Raw genomic sequence first — 21,546 nt, 5'->3', positions numbered from 1 at the left:
GCAAATTCCCCATTTGAAAGTTATTTCTGTTGTATATTGAACTGCATTATTCATCTCAGTTAAGTGCATTAATATTCACACGATTTTCCAGCATTTCCAATAAGACTTTCATAAAGAGGTAGGAGATAAAGTCCATAATTTTATTCTTTAAAATATGCAGTCGCTATAAAACGCCAAACCATTGTTTCCACCTTCTTTTGGAATTTACGTTATAGAACTTTTAGATGGTTGCATCACTATTCTAACTGTCCTACATGTGCTGTTCTTGTCCAATAATGGTCCTAGTTATTTTTTCAAGTTTTGTAACCTAATGACAGATTTGCTTGGTGGGGAGGTAAAGCACAGACATCCTTTTCCAGCTTGCTGTGTCTCTGATCTTGACCAGAGAAAATAATACCTTTTGCTCTGCTCTTTTTTTCTAAAAGAAAAAGTAACCAGGAAACATTAGAAATATAAAATTAATTACATTTTTAGAGATCTGTGCTAATAGGTTTGTTCACTGAAATAAAAGCAAAGCACTACAGTCGCTGAACGCCGAAAATAAAAGCAAAGTATTGGAGGAATTCAGGTCTGGCAGCATCTTTGGAAAGAGAAACGAAGATAACGTTTGGAGTCTAATGTAATTCCTCTATGGAATGTTCTGAGGGGGAGTCATATCAGGCTCTGTCACCTTTGCTTCTCTCTCCACAGATGCTGACAGACCTGAGTTTATCCAGCACTTTCTGTTAATATTTTAGCCTGGATTACTCAACAAGATCTGTTTGTTTTCATTAACAACAGAAATATTTGTATTTCTTTGCATACGTTGAAGTAAACTGTAATTTGACAAGATGAAAGCAAGATTTATGAAAGCAAAGTACAAACTCAGTGAATTACTGCTAATACATTTAAGTTGCCTTTTGGTTGCATTGTGCATCTGCTTGTGTGACTTTTCCACATTTCCCTTTCTGTTTGTCTGTTTTGTGTGCCTTTTCCATCAATTGAGGTGGTTTTTTTTTCAATGAGGGTATGCTAGTGTGGAGAGTAGTATCAGGGAGGAAAAGGAATATGTTGTGATAGAAGGAACATGACTGAGTACTTTCTCTGTTTTCAGTTAAAAGGATAAGTTTAGTTACCATTTGAGCAACAGGTAGGCTTTTAGTGCTTAATTAATAGCAAGATTTATTCTCTGTTCCTGGATCTTTGCATCATACCTTTGCTATGTTAGAACTAGCTAATTTTTGGATGCAAGTTCATTTATTTTATGCCTCAGCAACTTTCTTCATTAAAGGATAGTTATGCCATTAACAATAATTTGTACTCATTCTGCTAAAATGGTGCACAGCAACATTTCAAGAACTCCTTCTGAAAATTTTGTATGACTTTGTTAAAAAATATGGTTAGTTAAATCAGCAAGAGGCTAAAAGCATGTGGAAATTTTCGACGTCCTGAAGAAATTGCAGAAGATAAAATTGTGTGACGCAAAACTTAGGTGAGTTAGAGCAGAAACTTCTTTCTGCAGTATAGGTATGAAATGTGAGAACAATTCCTGTGTTCAGGTTGCAGGAACAGCAACTCATATTCCGCCTGGGAACCCTGCAGCCATATGGTATCAATGTGGACTTCACCAGTTTCAAAATCTCCCCTTCCCCCACTGCATCACTAAACCACCCAGTTCATCCCCTCCCCCCACTGCACCACACAACCAGCCCAGCTCTTCCCCCCCACCCACTGCATCCCAAAACCAGTCCAACCTGTCTCTGCCTCCCTAACCGGTTCTTCCTCTCACCCATCCCTTCCTCCCACCCCAAGCCGCACCCCCAGCTACCTACTAACCTCATCCCACCTCCTTGACCTGTCCGTCTTCCCTGGACTGACCTATCCCCTCCCTACCTCCCCACCTACACCCTCTCCACCTATCTTCTTTACTCTCCATCTTCGGTCCGCCTCCCCCTCTCTCCCTATTTATTCCAGTTCCCTCCCCCCATCCCCCTCTCTGATGAAGGGTCTAGGCCCGAAACGTCAGCTTTTGTGCTCCTGAGATGCTGCTTGGCCTGCTGTGTTCATCCAGCCTCACATTTTATTATCTTGGAATCTCCAGCATCTGCAGTTCCCATTATCTCCAAATTATCATTGCCTGTTTCACTAGTTTCAGATCTGAGATGAGTATTTCTTGAGTTGTGGTCATACATTTATCAGTTTACTTTTCTAAACAAATTTCAAGTATTTTATTTAAATAGTTGTCTGATTATTCAGATGAGTGTTGGTGAAAAATCACTCATTTTGTTAAAAGATTTTCATCTTGCACTCATCAGGGCATTTTGCAAGAATACCAATTCAAGGGAAAACCAATTTATATTGTATGAGGGGAGAGTGCTGATAAGTTGCCAAGTGGACTCTAAGGAATGTGGTATATAGATTTCAGTGCTACTGTGATGGTGAGTATGTATGTCATACATCCCAAAATCTGGTACATTGTATCAACCACAATATCCCTTTGTTTGTTTGCAAGAAACATGGTACTGACTGCACCCAACTAGCCTGTGTTTACAAAACTCAGCAGTGTTCCACACTGATTCTACAATTTGACAACAATTGCTGGATAACCCTGAATGTGTGTAAAAGGAAGCTAGTAAATAATCTAGGATTGTTGGTCAAGCGCACAGTGTACAGCACTTGCGTGTACAGGAAACTTTGTACATTTATGCTTAAGGCCCTGCTTTTTACACACACAACATGCTGTGCCTGTTTTGACTCAACGCTTAACAAGATAGATGACATTCTTTTGCTGGCTCACTTCTCAAGGTTTTGCCTGACTAAGTGGAGTCAATCTCTGTGATTTAAAATTTAAATGAAGCTTGGCATTTGACTGTCATTGTTAATCTGTACATTTTCCATGTAAATCTCTAAATCAATCCATGTCCGATATTTTCTTTAAAATGCCTTTTGTTTTGTTCATTCATGGAACGTGGAATTGCTGACTGGTCAGCATTTGTTGCCTATCCTTAATTGCCTTTGATAAGGTGGTAGTGAGCTGCCTTCTTGAATCGCTGCAGTTCATATCTGTGGGTTGCTGCACAATGCAGTTAGAGAAAGAATTCCAGGATTTTGACCCAATAACAGTAAAGGAACAGCAATATAATTCCAAGTCAGGATGGTGAGTGGCTTAGAAGGAAATTACAAGCGGTGGTATTCCCATGTGCCTGCTGCTCTTGTCGCTTTATACGGAAGTAGCTAACAGTTTAGAAGTGCTGCCTCAGGGCATTTGGTGAATTTCTGCAGTGTACCTTGTAGATAGTACACAATGTTGCGACTGAGGTCAGAGAGGAAGGAGTGGATGTATGGGGATGTGCCAGTCAAGTGGCTGCTTTGTCTTGGCTGGTGTCAAGCTTCTTGAACTGTTGGAGCTGCACTCATCTATCTACCCCTGACTTGGGCCTTGTAGGTGGTGGACAGGCTTTGGGGTTTCTGGAGATGAGTTACCTGGTGCAGTATTCCTAGCCTCTGACTTACTCTTGTAGTTGCTGTTTTTATATGGCAATTCCTGTTGAGTTTCTGATCAATGGTAACCCCAAGGATGTTGATAATGGGCAATTCAGTGATGGTAACATTATTGAATGTCAAGGGACAGTATTCAGATTATCTCATTGGTGATGGTCATTGCCTGGTGTTTGTGTGGCATGATTGTTAGTTAATATCCATGCTTAGACTGATAAGTGGTATCTAAATCTTGTGGCATTTGAACATGGACTTCTTCAGTACCTGAGGAGTTACGAATGGTACTGAACATTTTGCAGTCATTGGCGAACATCCCATTTCTGACCTTATGATGGAGTGATGATTGTTGATGAAGCAGCTGAAGATGGTTGGGCCTATGACACTAATTACACTGAGGAAGTCCTGAAGAGATGCCTTTTTGGAGCTGAACTAACTGACCGTCAACAACCACGACCATCTTCCTATGGGCCAGGTATGACTCCAACCAGCAGAGAAGTCTCCTGATACCCATTGATTCCAGTTTTGCTCTGTCTTCTGGATGCCACACTCAGTGAATATGGCTTTAATGTCAAAGGCTATCACTCTTATCTCACCTGTCGAATTCAGCTCTTTTGTCCATGTTTGAAGCAAGGTCATATTGAGGTCAGGAACTGAGTGTCCCTGGTGGAGTCCAAACTGGGGGTCACTGAGTGGGTTATTGCAAGGCAAGTGCTTCTCGACAGCACTGTTAATTAAATCTTCCATCGCTTTATTGCTTGAGAGTAAACTGGGGCAGTAATTGATTGGGTTGGATTTGTCCTGCTGTTTGAGTACAGGACATGCCTGGACAATTTCCCATATAGTTGGGTAGATGCCTGTGTTGTAACTGCACTGGGCAAGCTTCCTAAAGGAGTGGCAAGTTCTGGAGCACAAGTCTTTAGTACTTTTGCTGGAATCTTGACAGGGCCCATTGTCTTTGCAGTATCCCATGTTTTCACTGTTTCTTGATATCATGTGGAGTGAATCAAATTGGCTGAACATTAGAATTTGTGATGGTCGTGATGACTAAGGACAATGATGGATCTTCTCGTTAGCAGTTCTGGTTGAAGATTGCTGCGAATGCTTAAACCTTAACTTTTGCACTTCAGAGAATGGGGGTATTTGTGGAGCCGCCGCTGCCTCCGGTGCATTGTTTAATTGTCCACCAACATTCACGACTGGATGTCGCAGAACTTAGATCAGTGGTTGTGCCATTTCTTAGCTCTGTCTATCACTTGCTGCTTATGTTGTTTTGGCATGCAAATGGCCCTCTTTGGCTTCATCAGATTGGATTGACATCATTTTTAGGTATACCTAGTGCTGCTCCTGTCATGCACTGTGTATTGAACCAAAGTTGATTTCCTAGGTTGATGGTGGTGTTTGGACGTGGGACATGCCAGGCTGTGAATTTTGCTGCGTTTGATGCGAGGTCTTGAGTTGCTAGATCTATTCTAAATCTCTCCCATTTCGCATGGTGATAGTGCTACAAACACAATGGAGATTGTTCTCAATGTGAAAGCAGGACTTTGTCTCAACAAGGAATGTGTGGTCGTCACTCGTAGCAATACTGTCATAGACAGGTGCATCTGCAGATCGCAGATAGGTAAGGATGAGGTCAAGTATGGTTTTCCCTCTCGCTTCAGAGATACTAGGAACCGCAGATGCTGGAGAATCTGAGAACAAGGTGTAGAGCTGGATGAACGCAGCAGGCCAGGCAGCATCAGAGGGGCAGGAAAGCTGACGTTTTGAGCCTAGACCCTACTTCAGAAATTTCCTGCTCCCCTGGCTCTGCTTGGCCTGCTGTGTTCATTCCAGCTCTACACCTTGTTATCTCTGTTTTTTCCTCTTGGTTCCCTCGCCATCTGCTGCAGACCCAGTCTAGCAGCTATGTCCTTTTAAGACCCAACCAGCTCAATTTATGGTACTATTGCTGAACCACTTTTGATGGTGGCCATTGAAAAGTCCCCACCCAGAGTAATTTTGTATTCTTCCCACACTAATCCTTGTTCCAAGTGTTGCTGAACATGGAGTACTGATTCATCAGCAGAAAGAAAATGGTATGTGAAAACCAACAGGAGGTTTCCTTGCCCATGTTTAACCTGAAGCCTTCGTGGGGTCCAGAGTGAATGTTGAGGACTCGGAGGACGACTCCCTCCCCACTTTGTACCGCTGTGTCGCCATCTCTGCTGGGCCTGTCTTGCCAGTGGGACTGAATATATCCAAGGATGGTGATGGTGGTGTCTGGCATATAGTCATACTTATGGAACATTGCATCACAGACAATGTCACACTGTTGCTTGACTAGTCTTTGAGACTTTTCTCCCAATTTCGGCACTACCCCCAGATGTTAGTAAGGAGGACTTTGCAGCGTCCACAGGGCTATTTCTGCCATTGTCTTTTCTAGTACTTAAATTGATGAAACTGGATGGACCAATTTGCATTTCTTTTATGAGACTTTGTAGCAATTGCTATAATTTATGGCATGCTAGGCCATTTCAGAAGGTAATTCAGAGTCACCCACATTGCCTGTGGGACTGGAGTCCCATGTAGGCTAGACTAGGTGAGTGTGGCCTATGACTGAGTCCAGTGGGTTTTTACAATGATCAATAATTGTTTATAGGCATCAATAGATTCTTTATTCCAGTGTCGTTGTTTTTTCATTGAATTCCAACCAGGGACCAGAACGTTAGTTGGGTTCCTAGATTCATGGTCTAGCAATAATACCACGAGGACATCCTCTACCTTGCAGCATAATGGTGTTACATTTCAGCGAAATTGACTCAATTGGAGGCTACATTTAAACAATTTTTATCTTCCAGATAGTACAAAAAATTTACCAATTAAAAGGTATTTACATGGTTTCAATCACCACTAACCTAAGCAATTTTTAAATTGCATTTGCAGTCACACATTTAATCCATAAAAATAATCGCACTGTGATAAGTCATCTGCAGTTAGTGGTTTCTAATTGAAAACTCTTACCTGACATGCAGAAAGGTTATATATCTGAATGTTTTTGTCATCATTAAACACAACCTTTGTTATTATGTAACAGCTAAACCAAGCAGGAAATTGACTTTCATCTACCTGGCTAATGATGTCATTCAGAACAGTAAGAGGAAAGGTCCTGAATTCACCAAGGCTTTTGAGGGAGTTCTTGTGGATGCTTTTTCGCATGTTGCCAGGTACGGCATAAGTTGAGCTTTATTTTGCAATAATAACATGGATTGAGTATACTGTGCAATAGATGGGAAGCTCATTTGACTAATTTGTTGGTAATTAAATTTAGAAAGTTGTTGACATTCATCCAGACTAGTGCATCAGTTATTGTAGTTGATATACTAAGATCTCCCCTTATCAACCACACCTTTCACCATCAGGTTAAATGACCACCAGTCATCCCTCACTAATGAGCATGCAGCCCTAATATCCTATGGGACAGTGACGACTTTATGTTTATCTTGCTGTTGTTTACCTGTCCACAAAGGATCATAAATCAGATTGAGTATCTGATAAAAAGCTTTCTTCCTTTGCACCTTGGACAACACATGTGGAGTTCTATCAACACTGAAAAAAAGATTTATACACTGTAGCTCTGTATATAGGCCTTTTGTAAGGGAACAGAAAAGTAAAGACTCTGCATTATTGAATTGATGAATTCAGAAGTATTTATGCACTGCAATGTATTAATAAGCTAATTTTATGATTGTGATGGAATGTGTCACAATTTTTTTGTGTGCCAATTTTGGTTTTTGCATTCTACAACTAACTCCTACTGAATGTAAAATAAGCAGTCTTTTGTGAAGTGACATTTCCTCAAGCTGTTGTTGCTTTCTCGAAAATCAAGTACGTATTCAAAACTATTTCGTCAACTTGTAAGTAAGTATTAACAATAGTGATGCATTATGTTTTGCTTTGTATATATGCCAGTGTGAAAAACATAAACTTGTCATAATGGGACCATGTAAAAAGTTACTGTTCAATGGTTTTAGAAGTACTTTTGGATTCTGAAATTGGTGTCTCTATCAAAAAACAAGGAAGGTGATCAAAAACATGTTCATAATTGTTACTTGTGTTGCTGAGTTTCTTCTAACCTTGCTGAATCACTTGTGCTAATTATATGTATTTAAGTGCTACATGTTTGAGCAGAATGGAAAATCAATGGGTCACATCCAGCCTTTTGTGAGTGAGCAGTCTCACCTGACATTCTAATACTGGCAAGTACAACCTGACAATAAATTTGATATGAAAGCAAGGCTGAAACCTGCCCAATTTTTCTGGCATCTTCTATTTACTAAGTATTCCTGTGGCATGATGGCACTGAATCTCAGTATGCTAGTGACATTGAGTAGCTACTGACTAAATGTCAGTATAATACGTCAGTGACGCTGTTTGAGTGTCAACTGGTGATTCCCAATGGCACTCTACCAGTATCCACTCTCAGTAACTAACCATTGCCAGTCAGCATGTTCATGAAAGCCATTTATTGTAGATCCATTTCAGAAAATTTAAAACCTGCACATCAATTTTCTGGCTTCACATTAGTTCAGGTCCAGGAAGTCCCTGAGATAGTAGGAACTGCAGGTGCCGGAGAATTTGAGATACCAAGATGTAGAGCTGGATGATCACAGCAGGCCGAGCAGCGTCAGAGGAGCAGGAAGGCTGTCGTTTTGGGCCTAGACCCTTCTTCAGAAATGGGTTTCTGAAGAAGGGTCTAGGCCCGAAACGTCAGCCTTCCTGCTCCTCTGCTGCTTGGCCTGCTGTATTCATCCAGCTCTATACCTTGGTATCCCAGTAAGTCTCTGTTGGGGTTCTCAAATTATTACAAAGTCCATAGTTGAGGAAGTTTCACTGGTTTGTTCTAAAAATAATGTCTTGCATTCAAAATAGGAGAGCTACCATTGGAATGATATGCTGCAGTTATGATTAGAGACATAATCTCGAGTATTCTTTCCAATTGTCATCCAGTAATTATTTTACAAGTAGTTATGTGACCATCCATTGAGGACAGGATCGGGTTTGATTTGTTTCCTGATAGAAGTTGAGAAAAATTGTTGTCTTTGATCTAATGTGATAGTTTCAAATTTTTTTCCTGGATAAGTAAACTAGAAGCTGTGATGTCATTAACAGTCTTAAACAGTATTATAGTTACTGGAGTTTTGTTCATTTCTTTTTTCTTTAAATTGTCTTTCCCAGAGAATCTGAGCAGAGTTGTAAGAAACAAATGGAACGAGTCCTGAATATCTGGCAGGAAAGAATTGTCTATGATGTTGATTTTATTCAACAACTTAAGTTAACCGTGGATGAATCTAACAGTCCGCTTCCAGTAGGTATGCAAATCATAAATTATAATATGATTTTTGTCAGCATAAAATTTGTATATTATAATCTGAATCATTCAGATTATCTTTGTGTTGAATAAGTGCTTAGTTGATTTTATTGTCGTGTACTGAAACACAATGAAAAGCTTTGTTTACAAGCAGTACAGGCAGATCACAGCAAGCAAAGAACGCACGGATCAAAAAGACTTAGGGGCATACAAGTTGCATTATTTGAGGCTAGAATCCATTCAAAACTCTGATAACAGCTGGAAAGAAGCCATTCTTGAACCTGCTTGTGCATGTGTTTAGCCTTCTGTATCTTCTGCCTGACTGAAGAAGTTGTAGAATTCGTTACCAGGGTGCGATGGGTCTTTGATGTTGGCAGTTTTTCCGCAGCAGCGAGCTGTGTAAATATGGCTTCAGTGATGGTCTGGGCTCTGCACACCACCACCTGAAATAAACTGCTCTGTTTTTATGTCATTTGTACAGTGGGACAAAGTTGTTTTAAATGGTTGCATGTGGACAACTGCCTGCTGCTCAGAGTCCGTTGAGAACAAAATATGTGTTTGTGTTAAACTCCTTATCTCATGGTATTGGAAATCAGACTGAAGGGAATGAGGAACTTACAGATGTACAACATGGAAACAGGCCCTTCAGTCCAATTCATCCATGCCAACCAGGTATCTGAGAGTAATCTAGCTCCCTTTGCCAGCATTTGGCCTGTACGCCTCAAAACCCTTTCTATTCATACCCATCCAGATGTCTTTTAAAGGCTCCACCACTTTCTCTAGCAGCTCATTCCATACATGCACCACCCTCTGCATGAAAAAGTTGCCTCTTGGATCCCTTTTAAATCTTACCCCTCTTACCTTAAACATGTCCCCTCTTGTTTTGGGCTCCCCACCCCAGGGAAAAAACCTTGTTTCTTTACCCTATCTATGCCTCTCATGAGCTTATAAACCTCTATAAGGTTCTATAAACCTCAGTCTCCAACAGTTAAAATCCACAGGGAAGGAGTACAGTGAATATTTATTAGAATTAAAACCTGACAAATCGCCAGATCCTGGTTAGGTTACATAGTATGGACGGGGGATAAGTTAGCTAATAGGAATTTGAAAGTTGGCTTAAATCTTTTTGTATGTTGAATTCAGAGCAAATCAAGTTTGGCAACTCAATGGACTAGAGAATTTTTAAGTGAGCTTGTTTTTCTGATCTTATGTTTAGTTTTGGATCGCATTATCATTGATGTGCTAGGCCATTCTTTGCATCTTTGGTCAAATTAACAGATTGTAGAACTGTACACAAAGTAGTGGTCAAGCCATAAGAAATGCTGGTAGCATTGCAAAGCTGATAGAAAAGCAAAATAGTGCAGATCACAGAATCTCTATAGGGTGGAAACAGGCCATTTGGCCTGTTGTGTCTGTATTGACCCTGCAAAGAGCACACCACCCAGATCCAGCAATCCCCTCCCCACCTGTAACACTGCATTTCCCATGGCTAATCTGCCGAGCATGCATAACCCTGGACACTATGGGTAATTTAGCATGGCCAATCCACCTGACTTGCACATCCTTGAAATGTGGAAGGAAACCATGGAAGAATGTGAACACTCTACACTGACAGTCGCCCAAGGGTGGTGTTGAACGCGAGTCACAAGCACTGTAAGTAAGCTACCTTGTTTCTAGATGCTGGAGATCTGACATTTTATATTGAAAAAAACAAGTTCTGTAGTAATTCAGATCTGGTAGCATCTTTCTGGAGAAAAAGAGCACCTGCTTTGAGTTCAGTGTGACTATGAAGTCATGTTGGATTTGAAACAAACAGTTTCTCTCCACAGATACTGCCAACTCAGAGTTTTCCAATGCTTTCTGTTTAAATTGTATTACCATGCTGTTGTCTGCACTATAGTTTTGAAATTTTGATTCAGATTTGAAAAACACAGTTGATGTTTAAAAGCTTTGTCATCAAAAGAAATGCACTGTTTGACTTTATTACACCAACCTAAAACATTTTAAACATTGTGAGTAAAAACCGAAAGAACTGCAGATGTTTAAATCAGGGACAAAAGCAAAGTTGCTGGAGAAGCTCAGCATGTCTGGCAGCATCCGTGAAGGAATAAAACAGAGTTAACGTTTCGGGTCCAGTGACCCTTCCTCTGAGGAAGATTAACAAGTTTTGTTTTGTGTAGATAACGTTAGAATATATAAAGTAAGGAAAGAATGTAAGTAGATAATGTTATATTGCAGAATGCTTGATATTTAAAATATTAATTATACTTTCAAGAGACTCAATACATTAAGCTTTCAAAGAGTTATTTGTGTTATGTTCTTGCTATGAGAGAAAATCACATTCTCCTTTAATAAACTCTGGCTTTAATTTCTTTTATTTCTGTACATTTGATGCTGGTGACACTAGCGTTTATTGCCCAGAATTTAACCACATTGCTGTGGGTCTGAAGTCATATGAAGGCCAGGTAATGATGGCAGATTAGTAAGTGTGATGGAGTTTTTACAAAAATTGACTGGTTACATGGTAGCTGTCAGGCTAGCTTTTTCTTTGAGAATGTCCTTTGTCCTTTTTCTGCTCTTCATATGTTTGTTTTGAACTAATTAGCAAAGTTAATTTTTATGCAAATAATTCAAGTCATAATGTTTTGAATTTATGATCTTTCCATTCCCCTTTTCGATTTTCAATGGAAACTGAAGTTGTAATCTTGATAAAGTTACTTCACTGCTGTGAGTGATATGGTGTTGAGTTATGCTGCATTTACATTTCTTACAGAAGCCTTAATCTGTGTTGCGCTCCTGATAATACCTAATAGAACAAATTCAGCTAGGGTTAAAATATTGTAGGCATCACATGAAGATGGCAAATATTCTGAGAGACCAGGATAAAAATTTTACAGTATTTGAATGTGTGCATCATTTCAACCTAGTGATTGCAATGAATATGAAATCTTTGATTTGATACTATATTTTATTTTTCTATGATCCCGCCTTGTGAATGAAATAAATATACAAGGTTCAGCTTGCAGTTTAAAAATATGGCCATAGGATGTAACAGAATTAGGATTTTTGGCTCAAGTCGGTTGACATGACAATACTCAACTCTGCTTTTTTGCCTTCTCCGTGTGACCTTTAATTCCCTTAATAATTAGAATTCTGTCTATCTCAGCCTTCAATGTACTTAATGACCTAACCTCTATAGTAATGAATTCTTCCGAATCACACTGAGATTCAACCAGGGATCTGGCTATTTTGGATCTATAATGTGTGCTGAGGCAGGTTTAATAAATTATCTCAATGTAAAATATCCCTTAGGAAACAGTGATCACAATAAAGTAGAGTTTAGCATCAGAAACAACTGTACTAAACCGCAATACTGATAATTACAAAGGAATGAGAGCAGAGCCAGCTGGAAGGACTGGGAAAGGAATTTAGCCGCAAAGACTGTTGAGCATTTGCGGCTGTTCAATGACTCATCTGGCACACTCATTCAGTTGAGAAAGAAGGGGTTTAAACCAACTGTGGTTTACCAGGGATGTTAAAGATAACAACTGGAGAGAAGATCGTGCAATATGGTAAAGAATAGTGGTAAGCCAGACAATTGGGAGAGCTTTAAAAATAAAAAGGAAGAGAGGAAGTATGCAAAATAATGATGGTTAGAGGAAAAAGTACTGGAGAAGCTAATAACTAAAGATCGAGAAGTACGTTGGACCTGATGGGCTGTATCTTAGAATATCAAAGGAAGTAGCTGCATTGTCTATTGTTTGTTTCCTTCTTCCTTTAACTCCTTGATTCTTTAATATTTTTGGAATGCTGTTGATATTCTCCTGCATGAAGACTACTGCTAAGTATTTGTTCAAGCTGACTGCCATTTCATGACTTGTATTTTTATTCCTCTAGCCTCTTCTCTAAGGGGCCACTGTTAGTATTTCTTCTGTCTCTCTTTCAGAAACCCACTGTCTGTTTCAGTGTTCCTTGCTTGTTTGCACTCATTATTTATTTTCTTCATCTTTATTGTTATGATCATCTTTTGTTGGCTTTTAAAACTTCCCCCATTCTCTGATTGTCAATAATCTTTGCCACATCGTTTTTCCCTACAATTTACTATCCTTAAATGAGCCATGGTTAGTAATACAGCACCCTCCCAGGCGCGAGCCATTTCAACTCCCTCTCCCATTCCTTAGACAATATATCCATCCTGGGCCTCCTGCAGTGCCACAACGATGCCATCCGATGGTTGCAGGAACAGCAACTCATATTTCACTTGGGAACCCTGCAGCCCAATGGTATCAATGTGGACTTCACAAGCTTCAAAATCTCCCCTCCCCCAACCGCAACCCAAAACCAGCCCAGCTTGTCCCCACCTCCCTGACCTTTCCTTCCTCTCACCTATCCCCTCCTCCCACCTCTTTGACCTGTCCGTCCTCCCTGGACTGACCTATCCCCTCCATAACTCCCCACCCCCACCTACACTGACCTTTACTAGCTCCACCCCTGCCTCTTTGACCTGTCTGTCTCCTCTCCACCTATCTCCTCCTTTTATCCATCTTCTATCCGTCTCCCCGTCTCTCCCTATTTATTACACAACCCCTTCCCCAACCCCATTTCTGAAGAAGGGTCTGACCTGAAACGTCAGCTTTCCTGCTCCTCTGATGCTGTTTGGCCTGCTGTGTTCATCCAGCTCTACACCTTGTTATCCATGGTTAGTGATAGTTGATTTAATCCCTTTCTTAGAATTCTCCTTCCTCACTGGGATATATCTTCGCAGTGGATCATGAACTTTTGTTTTGTATGACTGCCATTGACTCTTGAATATTGCAAGTCTGTACCAAATAATTTGCTGAGTAGTTGACAGGCTACTCAAAAGTATCGCTGAATTTAGGAATACCAGATTAAAATCTTCAAGTGTAAAAATGATTTCCCTCTACAAATTTCTTAGTTATTTTCTAATCAAACTGTTTGGAGATTATTATAACACAACCCTGGAGCAGGTAGGACTTGAACCCAAGGCCCCCCTCATTTTCTAATGAATTTGAGAGATTAAAATTTTTCAGGTGTTTGTTGGTTGAAGAAATAAGCTAACTTTTGGACTGTCATTAGATGAAATGTCCTATCGATCTTAGTTGAATGGAGTCCCTTTTTGAAAGTGAATAATGAAAATATCACACCTTGGGATGAATGCAGCTGCCCTCAATGTCAATTTTTTTTTCCAAGTGATACAAACTGGAACTCATTTGTGTGAGAAATTGAACCACAGATCTAAGAAATTGCAACAATATCAATAAAGCTGGGGAATGAAAACAATGGTTTATAATATAGTATTCATTCCACATTTTAACACAGCCTGATGCTTTATTCCTTATAAATATAATGTACTGTGATGTTTTCATGTTTGCCATGTTTTCTGTGGCTGCTATGATGAAAGTCCTCCATTTCAAAAGAATTATAAGTCTTAAGTACGGTTGTTAGAATTTGAATTAGAGTAGGATGCCCTGAAGAATATCATTGAAGTTCCTGGTTTCTTCCATAAGTGGATGCTTTCGAGTTGTGAAGATTATGAACAGAAAAGACTACCGTCTGCAGTCTCTTTTAAAGACTGCTCCATAATCAAGAAAAACGTAGTTGTTTTTGCAAGATTTTTGTTTCTTTCCTCCAAAATGGAAGCATCTCCACTATTTTACCTATTTAACAACGTACTGAGAACTCTCAAAACATTGCAAGTTAGAAAGCAGAAAAATGCTAATTGTAAGCTTTATTTGGAAATAACAAAATATGTATTTGTGAAAAAAAGCTTGCATTTGTGTAGGATTTTTTTTAACTTCGTATTGAATTTCACAAATGATAAAATATATTTAATAACCTGGCTACTAACTTGAGTTGGGAATTTGGCAACAAATTGCGAGTAAAATGTGTACAACAGATATTGCCATGAGGAAAGGTCAATCCTGATTAGCTGATACTGACTGACAGTTAAGATGAACGCCTCCTCAAATTTTTAAGCTAATGCTATATTTACACTTTAGGGAGGTTTACTGTAAAACATGCCTAGTTGCAATAGGCAGTGGCAATTGAAAGACTCTTTAAACGTCAGTTAGCATCTCAGCTTTAAAAGCAAGTACCCATGCTTTGTCTGGTTATATTTCTCCCTTGTTATTTTAGGGTTATTGTAAAACTGAGAATTCCTGGACTCTGTAGAAAACACAAAATATATTCAAAGATTTTTGTAGGTCACAAGCTTAAAGTGATGTAAACTTGCATTAGTATTTAGTATGTACCCGAGTAATTACCGTCTGACAGCAAATTTAATCTTTGCAGAGAATGCTGGTTCTAAGGTCGTATACGATCAACCACCATCTTGCCCGTCATCCAGTGAAAGGCAGTTTCGGTCTAACAGAGTTCGTAATGCTGAGGTTGTAAAAGGTCATGAATCAGCAACATCTGACTCTTCATGCAGCATCTCATCTGATACCAGATATATAGGTCAGTAGGTTTCCAGAGAGCCAATAGTTATACCATCTTTCTGAAGAAGATGGAATAATTCCATGAAAAGAAATATTTACAAGATGCATCCAGCCTTTACTATTCTGTGAAGTTGGTTGTGCCTGTGTCTAACCTTTGATCATGGCTCAGGAGGTGGTTCATTGATTTTTTTTTTAAATCAAGATTTTAAAAACAGTGATATTTATTTACCTGAATGTAGTGCCCATGAATTCGATTTCTTGATCTTTTGCTATCCACGCTGAACATCTGGTGGAAGTGAAAATCTGAGATGGTGAAGCGTTTCAGCTGTATGGGATAGTGTAAATCGCATTTCTTTTTCTCTTGTGATTGAGGGGGGCAATACTTCATTTTTGTGGAAAACAACACTTGGATCTATAAGGTAGCTTGCATTGATGGTGTTATCACGTCCTCAACATCCAAAACCTTTATCGCTAATGAATTACTTTTGAAGTGGAGTCATTGTCAATTGAGGTAGGTGAAGAACCTGCTTTGCTGTTTGATAAATAGTTCTGTGGCACGTTTTAAGTGCTTCTACTTAAAAGGCAAATATGTTCTAGTCAGAATTGTAGCCTGTCCAACAATCCTATATTCCCTTGCTTTATGCAGTGAATCATCAGCTTTGAGTTATGTGAGGAGGCATTTTGACTCTTGAACTGTAATTCTTTGCTTCAAATATCTGAAAATTAGCACTGAATCAATTGACTGTCATATTGCAGTTGTACAGGATGTTGGTGAGGCCGCTTTTGGGCTTTGGTGTATGATGAGGGTTGCTCTCCTATAGGAAGGATGTTAGTAAATTTGAGAGAGTGCAGAAAAGATTTACAAGGATGTTGTCGGGTTGGAGGATTTGGGCTATAGGGAGAAGCTGAATAGGCTGGGGATATTTTTCCCTGGAGCATTGCCAACTGAGTGGTGACCTTTGTAGAGGTTTTATAAAATGATGAAGGGTAACCCCTCAGGTTCCTTTTTCAAGCAGAGGTGGGTGCATGTATGAACGAGCTGCCAGAAGAAGTGGTGGAAGTGGGTACATTACAGCATTTAAAAGGCATCTGGGTATATGAGTAGGAAGGGTTTAAGAGGGAAATGGACCAAATGCTGACAAATGGGACTAGGTCAGTTTGGGATGTTTGTTCAACACAGATGAGTAGGACTGAAGGATCTGTTTCCGTACTCTATGACCCTGGCTCTCTTTTGTTAAAAGTACAGCAACATTTAATAATCAAGGAAGAAGGTCGCTTTTTTTTAGAAGGTTGTACTTTAGGCCAAAATCGCCGTTTTCATTGTAAAAACCACAATGTTACATTTCACAGCTTCTCTCGAGTAATAGACTTCCCCCTTTCAGCTGTATCATGAAGCTCGTGAACAGCATTTGATCAGTTTTGCAAAGGGTAGAGAATCTGAGAGCTACTCGGACTTTGTACTTTGAATCCAAGAATTGTCAAATTGTTACAGCACAAACAAGACCAACAGCATGTCCATGTTGTCCTTATGCGTGAGCAGTTCAGTTAGTTGCATCCCATACTGTGTTCCTGTATCTCTGTAAACTTTTCCTCTTCAAGTACTTATTCATTTTCAATTGTCAATCGGTTAGTAAAATTCTTACCAAATTGGGGCAAGGTACAGAAGCATTAAAGCAACTCGTGAAGACATTTCAAATGATCTAAAAAATGTTAATGTCACCTGATGCTAGCACAGTAACCTTTCATTACTGACCATATTGCAGTGGATGCCTCAGCCACAGGTTTTAGGGCAGTCTTCAAATAAAGAAAATGGATGCCACTTTCAAATGACAGATTTCAAGCACTGCCAGGCACTGAGAAGATATGTGCATTTGTGCAGAATGAAGCTCTTTCAGTTAAATGGAATTACACATAGTTCTCAGGTAATTTGCTAATGATTAAATGGCTTATTTTCTGGAAGAATGTGGTTTTGAGCATCTTGCAAGCTTTCCGGATATCCTTAATCTAATGGTGAAATAGAACAAGACGTCCGAGCAATCAAAGCACTCTTAAAGGCTTTACTGTGTGGTTAAGCACGTTTTAGGGTTATTGATGGGAAAGAAAAACATAATTTTGTTATCCTATTCAAGAAATTGTTCCCTGATCTAAATGTCCAGGCTTATTAAGAAATGCATGACAACAGAAATCTTACACAACACAGCAAGGAAATAAAACTACAATAGGATTGAAGAGTCTAGAACATAGATCATAATAGAGTTGGGATAATTGTCCAGACAGATCAGCGGAGATCTTATCAGGTGTACATACCACAAGGCATAATAAGAAATAGGGAAAAACTTATTCGATTAATTCCATTTATTTTATGAATCAGCAAATAGTCATCTATTAGATGAGCCAAATGTTGAAAATTAAAAACAGTAAGAAACATATAATGAAAACAATTAAAATTAATGAAAAAAGTTTTTTTATTTTCTTTTTAAAAAATATTAGCAATCTTCAGAGTTCCGTGTAAACAAGAACTTGGAGAATTGTGGAACTTTCTGACAAATGAAATGTGTGAAGTCCAAGCCTTTGTTGAAGATGGGGTATTAAATTAAATGCTCCTGTGACTTCTTAAACTTTGGCAACCTTGTTACGTTACACCCTAGTTTATACCTTTTTTGAAGCCTGCACCACCAACCATCTTTTGATAGATGAGGTTGACAGAAGTGTTAAGTGAAACCTAAGAAAATGCTACTGATCTGTAGTGGTGCATTTAGTGAGTGAAAACCCTGAAGGAGAGAAGGTTCGCTATTCCAGCTGCAAAGCACAAATACTCAATTTCAGGTTGATATTCGATGGTGACTTCATCCAGCACAATCTTGCATATTTATGTTTTTCCATTTGTAAGGGTTGCCTTTGATATTTTCTTGACTAGAGTAATGTGTATGATCTTGAGTGGTTTGCATTTGAAGTGTGATCAGAGATAATGGGAACTGCAGATGCTGGAGAATCCAAGATAACAAAGTGTGGAGCTGGATGAGCACAGCAGGCCAAGGAGCACAAAAGCTGTTATTTCGGGCCTCGACTCTTCATCAGAAAAGGGGGATGGGGAGAGGATTCTGAAATAAATAGGGAGAGAGTGGGAGGCGGACTGAAGATGGATAGAGAAGATAGGTGGAGAGGAGAGTATGCGTGGGAAGGTAGGGAGGGGGTAGGTCAGTCTGGGGAGGACGGACAAGTCAAGGGAGCAGGATGAGGTTAGTAGATAGGAAATGGAGGTGCAGCTTGAGGTGGGAGGAGGGGATAGTTGAGAGGAAGAACAGGTTACGGAGGTGGGGACGAGCTGGGCTGGTTTTGGGATGCACTGAGGGGGAGGGGAGATTTTGAAACTTGTGAAATCCACATTGATACCATTGGGCTGCAGGGTTCCCAAGCGGAATGTGAGTTGCTGTTCCTGCAACCTACGGGTGGCATCATTATGGCACTGCAGGAGGCCCAGGATGGACATGTCGTCTGAGGAATGGGAGGGGGAGTTGAAATGGTTTGCGACTGGGAGGTGTAGTTGTTTGTGAACCAAGCGTAGGTGTTCTGCGAAGCAGTCGCCAGGCCTGTGCTTGGTTTGCTCAATGTAGAGGAACCCACACCGGGTACAACGGATGCAGTATACCACATTGGCAGATGTGCAGGTGAACCTCTGCTTGATGTGGAAAGTCATCTTGGGGCCTGGGATGGGGGTGAGGGCGGTGGTGTGGGGGCAGGTGTAGCACTTCCTGCGGATGCAGGGGAAGGTGCCGGTTGTGAGGGGTTGGAGGGGAGTGTGGAGCGGACAAGGGAGTCCCGGAGAGAGTGGTCCCTGCGGAAGGCAGTCAAGGGTGGTGTTGGAAAAATGTCTTTGGTGGTGGGGTCGGATTGTAGATGGCGGAAGTGTCGGAGGATAATGCGTTGTATCTGGAGGTTAGTGGGGTGGTATGTGAGGACTAAGGGGATTCTCTTTTGGCAGTTATTGCAGAGGCGGGGTGTGACGGATGAGTTGCGGGAAATGCGGGAGACACAGTCGAGGACGTTCTCGATCACTGTGTGGGGGGAAGTCGCGGCCCTTGAAGAATGAGGATGCTTGTCCTGCCAAATGCTTAACTATGTAAAAGTCCAGGACTGTATAAATACAACCATTTCAAATTTTTTGCCCATATGATGCTTCAAAGGCAGACCAAGAAAACACTTGGGTAGATTTAAAAAGGCCAGGTGTAAATAGTGAAACTATTTAAATGCAAAATAAATTAAAATCACTCATTTGCTTTGTTTGGTTCAATTTGTTTTAAATTTTCTTCATGGGGATAATGTAAATAATGATTAAACTGCACTTGTGTGTTGACATGTGTAATATAAAACAACTTCTTACTTACTGTCCTCCATTCCCTTTGCAGATTTCTGTTTTGAAGCATAAGTGACAATGCAGCATATCTTGGACCTAACTGGTTGTATACTTTAGGGACATTTAAGTGACGCTTGGATAGGCACATGGGTGATAGTAAAATGAAGGGTACGCAGGGTGGTTTGATCTTAGAGTAGGATAGTAGGTTGGCACAACATAATGGGCCTGTACTGTGCTGTACTGATCTATGATCTGTACTGAGTGATGCCCTCTTGAAAAATGATTAGAAACAAATAGTCTAAAACATGACAAGCTTTCACCTTGAGCAATGTTCTCCTTATTCTAGGAGAAAACATCCAATTATGTTTGGTAGCTTTTGTTTTGAAAGATCTCCTTCAGGTTGATAAGTGATGTGTATCTGGGGTCATGCCCAAAAATTTTTAATATCTAGTTTCCATCTTATTGTGGTACCTTTTTTGGCAATGGTTACCAATATACTAAAGAAAAACAAAACCTGCCAAAAAGGCTTCACAGTGCACAAATTCAGCCAATCTCTTTTTAAGAAGTAAAAGGTCGTTCCTGTTGACTGCTGGATCTTGTTCCTCAAAGGTGGAATCACGTAGGGAAATGTTTTTGTCAGTATTCAAGTGCTTGATTGTGTTAGTGACTCTGCTGCTAGCACTCCATAGGCAACTCTTTCAAAGAGAGTACACTGAGCATTATACCATTGTTAATTTACACACACAGTATAATCTTCCTAACAGTTTTTTGTTGCCGTTTAAGTCTGTGTTATCTATTTATTGTCTCCACAGGTTATTTTCAACTATTTATTTCTTGTGATGTGTGTTCATAATATGTTATTAGGAAACTTGGATCCTAAAATAGAAGAACAAAGGGTAACTTTAATTTGTCTTTCTACACTATGTGCATTAGTTTGTTTGAGTTTTAGTTTAATTTCTGAGAGGCGTGACACAGTGTCTGAAATTTTGTTTACTTGCCTTTTGAGCTTTTTAATATACCTGAAGTGAATAATTCAGTGCATTGATAATGGTGGGGGGAAGGAAACTGTAATTGCCTGTTGACAGAAGTTCACGAAAGGACAGAACTGTGCAGAAAGTCAGACAATGTACATGTTAAATCAGCAAGAAAAGGCACTGTTAATTCAGTCATCTCCACAAAGTCAAGGTTGGGGGGGAAATGAGAGGTTCTTGGAGGGAAAACTCAAAGCAAAAACTGCTGTGGGTATGGAAAATTTGTTTATTATGAAAATTTATAAATTGATAAGAACTTAAGAAACCATTCCAACTGAACACACAGCTTTAATTTGAATACACAGTAACCCTTCACTAAGATTTGAATATCTGTAAGGCTGCTATAAGGCAAAGTGGATTGTAACTTTACTCAGACCATTTTGACAGGATTATTTCAAAGGGTTTTTGTATAGCTTTTTTTTGTTCTTCTGTTTAGATGCACAGATTCCAGCCTGTTGTGAATATGTTCAATAACTAATCACCATGGAGAAAATATTAGGAAAAATAAAATGCATGGTCTGTCAAGCAGGGTTGCACTTTGAGATCTAACTTGTCCAGTATTACTATCAGCTGGGATAAAGTGTCCTATTTATTCTGATTAAAACCATTATAACTGATGGAGATTTGCACAAAAGCTGTGCATGTAGGCAATCTTGTTGCTTTCAAGTTGAGACTTGAGCTATCTCAATAAATTAGCATATTAGTTGTGACTGTGTTTCTCATCACGTATATTTTGCAATTCACATTTTTTTAATGAGCAATAAAAGTTAATTTACACTTCTTCAGAATGTGATTTTTTTTGCAGTGTGGATGTTTTTCTTGTATTGTCAGTATGGGGCATGATATTAGTTTTAGCGCAATATCAACTTAGTAAATCAT

The 21,546-nt window shown here is 39.7% G+C and overlaps 1 protein-coding gene across 2 annotated transcripts in view; it reads left to right on the top strand.

Annotated features, from left to right (window-relative positions):
- LOC125461188 (regulation of nuclear pre-mRNA domain-containing protein 1B) overlaps positions 1 to 21,546 on the top strand; it is a 38,221-nt gene that overhangs the window by 1,735 nt on the left and 14,940 nt on the right. Inside the window, exons 2-4 of one of the 2 annotated variants that reach the window (XM_048549670.2) lie at positions 6,551 to 6,680; positions 8,692 to 8,825; positions 15,137 to 15,301. In XM_048549670.2, coding sequence (XP_048405627.1) covers positions 6,551 to 6,680; positions 8,692 to 8,825; positions 15,137 to 15,301 — 429 coding nt within the window. The remainder of the gene's footprint in view (positions 1 to 6,550; positions 6,681 to 8,691; positions 8,826 to 15,136; positions 15,302 to 21,546) is intronic. The other variant, XM_048549671.2, reaches the window with a different exon arrangement.

The sequence above is a fragment of the Stegostoma tigrinum genome, chromosome 19 (genome assembly GCF_030684315.1).
Source record: "Stegostoma tigrinum isolate sSteTig4 chromosome 19, sSteTig4.hap1, whole genome shotgun sequence".
NCBI classification, from domain to species: domain Eukaryota; kingdom Metazoa; phylum Chordata; class Chondrichthyes; order Orectolobiformes; family Stegostomatidae; genus Stegostoma; species Stegostoma tigrinum.
This window is presented reverse-complemented; position numbering and strand designations above follow the sequence as displayed.